At 27.4% G+C, this 10,678-nt stretch overlaps 1 protein-coding gene across 1 annotated transcript; it reads right to left on the minus strand.

Annotated features, from left to right (window-relative positions):
* Positions 1 to 1,066: 1,066 nt before the first annotated feature.
* On the minus strand, positions 1,067 to 7,377 carry LOC108560452 (fibroblast growth factor receptor 4). Its single transcript, XM_017918046.1, has 5 exons — positions 7,262 to 7,377; positions 5,081 to 5,296; positions 4,081 to 4,241; positions 3,857 to 4,025; positions 1,067 to 1,659 (listed from the first exon to the last, which is right to left on the minus strand). Exons 2-5 carry the CDS (start codon positions 5,145 to 5,147, stop codon positions 1,121 to 1,123), a joined length of 936 nt encoding a protein of 311 aa, XP_017773535.1. The 5' UTR covers positions 5,148 to 5,296; positions 7,262 to 7,377; the 3' UTR covers positions 1,067 to 1,120.
* Between the last annotated feature and the right edge of the window lie 3,301 nt (positions 7,378 to 10,678).

Consider the following 10,678-nt stretch of genomic DNA (forward strand, 5'->3'; position numbering starts at 1 on the left):
GAAAAATAATTACATAATTGAACAACAATCTTAAACTGAAGACCGTTACCTTTTAAATGAACCCACTGAAAAAAAAAACTAGCATCAATGGAAATCCATTTTGAAAGTACCTGAAAAATACTGAAAATTTTGCAAAATTACCGCATGATTTTGTTAAAATCGAAGTATGATAGAAAAAAAATCGATTTTCCTTAAGAACTCAAAATATAATGAGAGATTTTTATATTTTATTACATAATTCATTTACTCGTTATATAACAAACGTTGCAATCCTACGAGTTTTTAATTTTTTCAATTAATTGAAAGTTGCGCAATACTCATTAGATGATGATTCTAGATGTCTTAAAATTTTCTTGAATTGCTGGAGAAACATTCGAGGATAAGCACTCTAGATAATTACATTATTTAACAAGAATCGTGAACTAGAAACCTTTCAAAAGAGCCTACTGAAAAAAAAATCAAGCATCGAAGTTACTATTTTGAAACAGACTGAAAATTACCAAAATTTTGTGTGAATTTCATGCGATTTTTGCATTCATTCATTCAAATTGCAACTTGAAAGATATAGAAAAGTTACGTAACTTTTTGTTCCTTATTTTATTGCATAATCAGGTGCGAGCCACCGTCACGCAACTCATAATGTTAAAAAAGTTACGAGCCGAAGAGTTTTTTCTTGATTAGTCTACAAGCACAAAATATTATTTTTTTATTGGTGCGTAGGAAGGACATCACCGTTTCTCAATTTATTATCTAACAAAAGTTAGGATAATTACATAATTCAGTCGCTTTTCGAATAAACCAGGCAGGATAATTAGGTAATTCATCAAGAATTGCTGAAAAAACTTTTAACATCGATATTTCGATTTCTTAACAAATGTTTCGCTGCAACAAGTTTTCAGTTTTCTTTACTGATTTTCACGTTTTTGCTTAATTACTCAAAAGTTACGTAACTTTATTGTTTGGTATTGATATTATAAGATGAGAAATGAAGGTAAACGTAAAATAAATATCTCAATATATTTAATAAAAATTAACAAAACAAAAAATTTATAAATATCACATGAGCAGTAGTTGCCAAATAGTATAATTATGTATATACATATATATAAAAGAAATAGGATTAATGTTGAGAGGTCGTTTGCATGAGGATAAGTTCTTCCTTATTCCTGGAATCCTTCATCTTCTTCGCTCTCTTATTCTTATAGTAGCACAGCCATACGGTGACGGGTATCAGGACGAAGGGCAGAGGAATCAGGAACAGCGTGGAAAAACTGGTGGGCTGCTCGTAGTAGCTCAACGTCGATACCACCTTTATAGTAAAATTCTGGTTATCCATTCCCAACTCGGTCACTGCAACGCAGAAGTACGTTCCCGAGTCTAGATAGGTGACATTATGGATATTCAGTTTGCTCACGAAGACGTTTTCATCGTTGGGCAATGGATACACGTTGTGCGAAGCGTTTATACGGATGTAATACTTTTCTGAGTACTTTAGGTCATATCTTAAGCCATTCTCGATCTGCTTGAACCACAAGATCATCGGGACGTGAATGCTGGACACTCGACACTGGACCACCACTGAGGAATACGGTTTTATCGTTGAATTCGATGGGAATATCTCGAGTAGTTTTGGTGGTTCACCTTCATATTTCACCAATTCTAAATAAAAATGAAATATGATTAAAAACTTAAAATTATAACTTAAAATATAATTTTGTTTGTTAATTTTAGATTTACTTTCAAATTTCACCAATTCTAAAACCAAATTTGTAAATGCATGAAAACTTAATATATAAGATCAAAAGTTTTTTATACTGTTAACAAAAAAAAAAACTAATTTTGTTATTTAAAATTGACGAAAAGACCTACAGTCTATAGCTGTAAATGTTCAATTTTATAAAGTTGAAGATGTAAAATTTAGAAGGCTGAAAGAGGCGAAAGCCCATAGCAGTCTCCATACCCTATACAACTATAATTCTTATATATAAATGCAAGATATTTAAACTTAGACTTGGAAAGTTTAGTCTTAATATTAATTTCATGACTTATAATGTCTTTATTAAAAACTTAGACAATATTTTATAATAATTCAGATTACATGAAATATTTCTTTACAAGTAGGCAAAATCTACAAGAATGTATTAAAAATTACCAATTTCTGCAAAAATCTTGATATATTAAATTGTGTAATTAATTTGTATAAGTAAATTCAACATTTGAAAAAAAAACAATGTTATAAGAGGAAGAAATCTTGAAATGCAGATGAATTATAGGCAACCAAAATATCACTTATGCACAGAACATTGAAATATAAATTTGAAAACTTTGCAAGTAGTAAGTAACAGTACATTTTACCAAAATCTCTACGTAATAATGGTACAATAAACTTGTCACTTATCAATTTATTTGGAACGCACTGAAATGACTGGCATAGTTTTGAAATGAAACATAAATAATGCTATAATCTTAATTGATTAATTACTAATAGTATTTTTTTTGTAGAAATTAATAAATCCAATTAAAGAAAATTTTGATATTTTCTACATTATCTTAAATTTTGATTTATATAAAAAAAATTATAATACTGGTGTCAATAAGTTAATTTGCATACGTTTTTATTTTTATGTATGTAATAATCTGCAATTACTTAAAGAACTAATTGAAGTTTTGTATTCTTTATTATAAAAAAAACAATTGATTTAAGTTACAAATTACTACAAAACAAATTGATCATTTTTGTATACTTTTCAGCATATATTTCTTTTAATTTGTATAATTTTCTATTAAATTTAAAAAAGTAATTAAAATATATATAAATTTGTAACAAACATTTTGAATAACATCTGATAAAACATGCAGAAATCGGTGTTTGCTCGGCATATAAATTGTCGATATTTTAAAATGAAATCAATAACGTTCAAACAGAATTATCTGCAATAAAAGCCATACATTATACAGACATCACTTCCTGGATTTTCCTATCTAGCCTTTATCAAACACCAAATATACCAGCACTTTGTTCAAAATTGCAGTTTCATCATATTTACATTGCGTATCAATAGAATTTACCTTATTTGATTTACAACCAGGTGGATAATACAAACGTATTTATTATTACTCAATATGTATATAAATCTACATATATATACAATTACTAAGTATAAATTAATTCTATTTGAAAATATTGATTAAGTAGAAATAACAACAATTATTTAGTACATACGAAAAACATTTATAAAGTGGACTTTTTGAGAAAACTTAGAATATATATAAAAAAAAGGTTTATTCACTTAAACTTTTTATAAATTTATTTCAATTTCTAGTTTAATATATGTTTTTTGTAAGCAAATTAAAAAAATATTTTATTAAAAATACTGTTTAATTAGAACTAATTATTTTTTATTAGTTTGTCAAAAATTTCATATAGAAAAACATATTTTTTTTTATTTTGAAAATTAAAACATTTGCTATTGCATTCAAAGTTTAGAACATTTAGAAATAAAATAGTTAAATATGAAAAAAAAAATATAATATCCAAATTGTCTTGTCTTTTTGTCATTATCTTTTCTTAATTATATTTTTTTATTGTAAATTAAAAAAAAACTGTTAATTGTCTTGAAATTTCAAATTAATATAATTATCATGTATTTCGTAATTAAATATTTAACGATATTTATTATTATATACATGTTTGTAATTATATTATATTAATATTTGTTTAAATGCAACATTAATGTGTTGACATTTGTAGTTTAAAGCTTGCAATTAAATTAATGTAACTATACAATAAATATTTAAGCAGACAGTGAGATGTTAGCACAATGTGGTTATAAATAGAACGTGTATTATTATTTACCAATGACGTCTACATCGTAAAGGGTTGTAAATTTGTTGACTTCGCATTTGTAGAGTCCGCTGTGCGAACTGGTGACGTTCTTCACGTGCATCTGTGATGTGCAGTTCCTCCTCGTGTGTTGCATCTTGCTCCATTGCAGCCTGTTCTTGTTGCGGCACTTCCTGCAAGGCTAAAAATGGTTTCCTTCGAATTGATCACGAATAGTGTGGAAAGGTTGCACTCACCGCGAAATGCCATTCGTGTCTGCTCCTGTGGCAACCGTGCGATCTGCATCTCAGGATCAGATCGCTTCCGCTCTTCAAACTGATGCTTTCCGGCTGTGGATCGCGCTTGAACGGCTCTTGATCTTGGTCAGGTATTAGGAGGGAGTAGTCGTTCGGAAAATCTGTGTAAATCGATGTTAATTGGTAATCAGGATAGTATAATTAAGTTATAAAATGGTATATCTTGTAGACAATTGTAAATACATTAACTAAAAAAATGTTAGAATATGGTTTATTACAGTAAAATGTGTGAAAAAATGGTATCAGATATGGAATGTGATACAGAAATGTTTATGGAAAAATGGTAAAAAAATGTTAGGAATAATTGTATCAGCAATGATGAAGAAAAAGATATAGAAATTGTATAATAAAACTATGAAAAATAGTAAAAAATTGTTAGACAAAATGGTATCAGAATTGCCAAAAAAATTATAAAAATATTTGAGTATAACAAAATTAAAGAAAATGCTACAAAAAAGGTACAAAAACAGATGGATTATGGTAAATAAAATGTTACAGAAAATGCTGGTTAAAAAATATGTTGAAGAAAATGGTATCAGAATTGATAAAGAAAGAATACTAAGAATGCTACAAAAAATGATGAAAAATATTGTGGAAAACGATATCAGAAATAGAAAATGATACATAAAATTGCGAAAGAAAATTATATAGAAAATGTTAAAAAGTAGATAATAAATGGTAAATGAAATGTTACAGAAAATGGAATAAAAATGATATAGAAAATTGTACGGAAAATAATACAAAGTTAGAACCAATTGTATAGAAAATGAAATTAAAAATGGTATGAAAATGTAAAATCATATAGATATGAGAAATTCTTCAAAAAATGGTATGGAAAATATTAAAAGTAATATAGAAAATAGTATGTAAAGTTGAACTGATAATGTTATATAATATGGTAAAAATGTATGGTATATGGTTTGATGATGGTTTAACTTACCTCTGCTGAAGAGATGAGGCGATGCGTTGGCTAAGAACAGGTAAACGCATACGAGGATCGCTCTCATTCTATTGGAATCCGTGCTGAGGCGATGCTCGGCATATGCCAAATCTTTTATTTGTAGTATTTACGTTGTATAAACAGAAGCCATTTTATTGTTGGGTGATATCTGTACAGCTGTGATTCCCGATCTCCGCGTTTACATTTGAACTGGAACTGAAGGCACCCATTTAGCTCCCGCTGCTTGTTTATTTTATCTATGTATTTTATATTTATATTCTATCGGTATACACACACACACACATACACACATATATATAATATTATATATATGTGCTCGATCGTTTATTTAGCTAGGTAAATAAACACCGAATACCGGAATTATATAAATTATTATTTCGTTATCGCAACCCAAATTCAATTGCGCCAACAAACACACAACGTCCAGGGTCGAATCCAGCCAGAAAAAAAACATCCTCAACTTCGTTAATTATATACCTTAGTATAATGAAAAGCATTTAATATGTACGTTGGTGTGAACGTAGAGTACGTTCATATTTCACGGACATATTTCACGGAATAATGTATATGATTGAGAAGTAATAAAAATGTACGATGATGTGAACGTCGGCTATGAAGACATATTTGTTCACTGTATAATTTATTGAAACATATTTCAAGAATAATGTATATGAATGAGATGCATCTTTAATGTATGTTGTTATGAACATCGAGTAAGTTTGAGCTAAAGAAGACACAACTACTCAGTGAATAACTTATTGAAACATATTTCATGAATATGATTGAGAAGTAATAAAAATTTACGTTGATGTGAACGTAAGCTACGAAGACACATTTGTTCACTGATTAATTTATTGAAACATATTTCAAGAATAATGTAAATGAATGAGATGCATCTAAAATGTACGTTGGTATGACCGTCGAATAAGTTTGAACTAAAGAAGACACAACTATTCAGTGAATAACTAATTGAAACATATTTCACGGAATAAAGTATATGATTGAGAAGTAATAAGAATGTACGTTTATGTGAACGTCGGCTTCGAAGACACATCTGTTCACTGAATAATACTTTAATACACATTTCAAGAATAATGTATATGAATGAGATGCATCTAAAATATACGTTGGTATGAACGTCGAGTAAGTTCGAGCTAAAGAAGACAAAACTACTCAGTGAATATCTTATTGAAACATATTTTACGGAATAATGTATATGATTGAGAAGTAATAAACATGTACTTTGATGTGAACGTCGAACACATTTGTTCACTGAATAATTTATTAAAACATATTTCAAGAATAAGGTATATCAATGACAAGCATTTAAGATGTAAGTTAGTGTGAACTGTCGGTTCTTGCAAACGAAGACTAATAATGTCATTAAATAATTTACCAAAGTATATTTCAAGAATGAATTGGGAATTTGAATTTAAATGTTTCGAAAAGTATACAGATGTTATGAATTGTAGAATAACCAAATTAAATTATTAAACTTGTTATTTTTACTATTTAGTTTATTGTCTTCTAATTAAGTTATTTGAGTATAAATGGAGCAAGAATTAAAAAAAAAACTAAATAAACTGAATCAGAATGTACATGTATTTCTGAAGTAAATTTGAATTAGAAAATGTCTATATTTAGAATAATTTAACATAGGAAATTTTTGTAATGTTACTAAACAAAATTTAAATGAATTTTATATCTTGTTTCTTAAGTCTCCAATTAAAAATAATAAATTGAAGTATTCATAAATGTATACATTAAAAATGTCATAAAAAAAATGTTTATAGAAAAAAATTTAATTTTAAAAAATAATGAAAAAAAGAGGTATCAGAAATGGAAAATGATACAAAAAATTCTATGGAAAATGTTAAAAAAAAACAGGTAGCAAAAAATGTATAGAAAATGATATAGAAATATTTTGATTGAAAAATATAAATTGAAAAATACTGCAGCAAATAATATAAAAAAATTCTACAGAAAATGTTATTAAAAATTTCATAACATTTGTTTTTATAGGAGAAAATTAAATTTAAGAAAATGGTATTTTATAATATTTATTACAAATTAAAGAAATACGGTCCTGCTTTTTCAATAAGCACCTCCAACTTCTGTACAAACTATCTCTCTATCTATCAATATATGCTTCGAACTTACAAACTGTGATTCCAGAAATCGCGGACTGCGAAGCAGAGATTCGCGACGAAAGTAATCCCATTTGTTAAGTAAACACCGTAAAAACGCATTCCACGAAAAGGCACATGCATCCAGGACATCGGATGCACAAAACTAAAGCAGAAAATCTGCACGAAATCCCGTTTTCTTAATAGAGAAAATGAACGCACCTTTTTGCATGCGCTCAACCGAATGGAAGGAGTACAAATACGCGAAAATTTTCTGCTCCCGAATTCCCAATTTTAAACTAAACATTTACGTGAGACGTCACAACAAGCAAGCAACCAAGCATTCTCGCCTCTGTTTTTCACTGCATATTTTAAGTGGAAGACGTATTGTTTATTTGCCACGGCCTATTTCAAATATATCCTTATAAATTCTTAGAAGGATAATAACTAAATCTACGTACACGCATTACCTTCTCGTTGATCCTTTTTCTCCTTTCCTTTCTTCGAAATTTTCAAATGATGTAATTTTATTTTGTGACTTTTTTTGTTTGTTGAATGTATGAAATGTATTGTTCGGATCAGTTCTCCAGCCGCAGCTCACGCACACACAGCCCGCTTTATTACTGAGCTATGTACAGTAGACAGATGTCGAATATAATCTAATCCTCGTCCGATAACGATTTACCTATATTTAATATAGATTATAGCATCTGATTTGTATCAATTTTATATATTTATATCGGGTCCACAATTTCATTAAACGATTACCGGGGGACTTAAAAAATATCATCCAACAACATAAATAGCTTACAACGATGATCTTACGTTATTATCCCTACATATATCATATATTCTCAACTTACGCAATTTTCTAAACTAGTTTTTATCAATTATTATTCAATCAATATATACAATATATACTTTCAGTTTCTTTAACTATTTTTCAAAGTGCATTGAACATAATTATTTTTAGTAAGTGGTGCATACACATTACAATTTTTTAATGAACTTTTCAAATGTTATTTTTTGTAAGTATTATATGTGAATACAGTTTCAATAAAGTTTCAAAATATTTTGTTTTCTAATTACTTAAACAAATAATATTAAAATAATTATGACATTTTGTCATTTTTGACAACTTCTAGTAGGTGTACCAACTTAAAGTTGAAAAAGTAGCAATTACTATTTGATTAAGTTATTACAGTTTTTTGTTATATGTTAATTCAGAAATGTGTACACATTACTGAAAACATTTAACATATCTAGTATTTGTCAAATTTTGATAGGTGTACCAAACAATTGATAGTTAGTACTTTGACATTCAAATGCTTGAGAAATTATAATAAGTATACTAACTTATATTGTCTAAGTGATATTTACAATTTAATTATATTAGTACAGTGAAACTAAAATGCTTATGGCCTTTGTAGAAGTAAAGTTAAAATAAGGGTACGTATTCATCATACAAAACTTATAACATTTCTTGTATTCGACAGATAGGTGTATCTACGTGGCTTTGTGATATTTACAAATTGATGAAGTTAGTATAGTTAAACTAAAATAGTTGAGAAGTAATGTTAAAATCACAATTAACATTTCTAGAATTTGACAGATTGTGATAAATGTACTAACTTAAATTGGCTACGTGATAATTACTATTTAATTATATTTAACTATATTATTATATTAATATTTAATTATATAATTTATATAGTACAGTGAAACTAAAATGGTTACAGCCTTTGTCTAAGTAATGTTAAGATGAAGGTACATTGACATGAGACTAAATTTGTGACATTTCTAGCATGTGACAGCTTCTAATAGGTATACTAACTTAAAGTGACTAAGTGACAATTACTAATTTATAAAGCTGGTACAGTGTACAGAAACGTACACATTACATAAATCTTATGACATTTAATTTTTTTGTCAACTTCTTACAGTGTCTTTGTGATAATTAACAATTGATTGAATTAGTACAATGATACGTACACTAATATTTGAAAACATATGGAAGAGGTACCAACTTAAAATGGCTATGTGATAATTTAAAATGGTTATAGTCTTTCTAAAAATTGTGTATTCGACAGATTGTGATAGGTGTACCAACTTAAAGTAGCTTCGTGATATTAACCTCTGCACTAAATCAGTGAAACTAATAATATTAAGATATAGGGGTACACGTCACACGTAACACGTAACTTATGACATTTCTAGTATCTGACAGCTCCTAATAGGTGTACCAACTTAAACTGTCTTAGCGATATTTTCCAATTTATTAAATTAGTACAGTATAACGAAAATGGTTCAGAAATAATATTAAGATAAAGTTGCGTACACTTTTATTATAGCATTTAGCGGTTTTACAATTTGACCCTATTTAATAATTCTACTAACTTAAAGTGATCTTGTATTTTGTACGTACTTTAGTACACATTTCATGATTCTGGTGACATTTATAGAATTTGACATCTTCTGGAAGAAGTACCAACATAAAATGGCTTTATGATGATTACCAATTACTTAAAGTTATTACCAGTTAGTACAGGAAAGCTAAAATGGTTACAGCCTTCATAAAAATTGTGTATTTGACATATAGTAATAGGTGCACCAACTTAAAGTGCCTTAGTGATATTAATCAGTATACTAAATCAGTAAAGCTAAAATGATTACATTCTTTGAAGAATTAATATTTAGATATAGGTGCACGTTACACAAATCTTGTGATATTTCTAATATTAAAGATTATCAATTTTTAAATCCCATGTTGATAAAATAAATAATTTATAGTAAACTTATATAAACAAATGAATTAATTATTTATTTATTTTAGACATAAACATCACTTTATACTTCTTATGTTTATATTAACACAGGAAGTTTATTCAAAAATATTAAACTTTATTTTAAAATTTCCATTAAATTCATTCAATAATTACTTCTTATGTAACAAGAAATAAATTTTGTCAATATATCAATAATACAAAATCAATTTCATTGCAAATCCTCAATTATTTATTTTGTAGTTTTATTATATTAACAATTGATTCAAATCAATTTAATCATTTTAATCAAATCCTACAATTGTCTGTCACAAACTACCAGAAAAAAATGGATTTTAATCTGCTTCTGTCTCAATATTTAAGAGTAGCTATTGATTTCGATGATCGAGTTGTTGATACTTCAATCATTCCACCCGTATCAATTTCATTAACATCGAATTCCTACAATAAATACATATATATTATAATACAAAACTGAGATAATCTTAGATAATGTCATGTAATGATAACGTCTAATCAATTGAAAATTTTAAACTGATTCATATGGGAATGAGTATACACTTCACAACACTTAAAAGAAGATATTTTAAGTTACAAATATTTCATAAAAACAAATTATAAAAATTGAATTAAGAAATTAGATTAAAAATAAATATGACTTTCACTAT

The sequence above is a fragment of the Nicrophorus vespilloides genome, unplaced genomic scaffold (assembly GCF_001412225.1).
Source record: "Nicrophorus vespilloides isolate i.1.1-1 unplaced genomic scaffold, Nicve_v1.0, whole genome shotgun sequence".
In the NCBI taxonomy this organism is placed as follows: Eukaryota; Metazoa; Arthropoda; class Insecta; order Coleoptera; family Silphidae; genus Nicrophorus; species Nicrophorus vespilloides.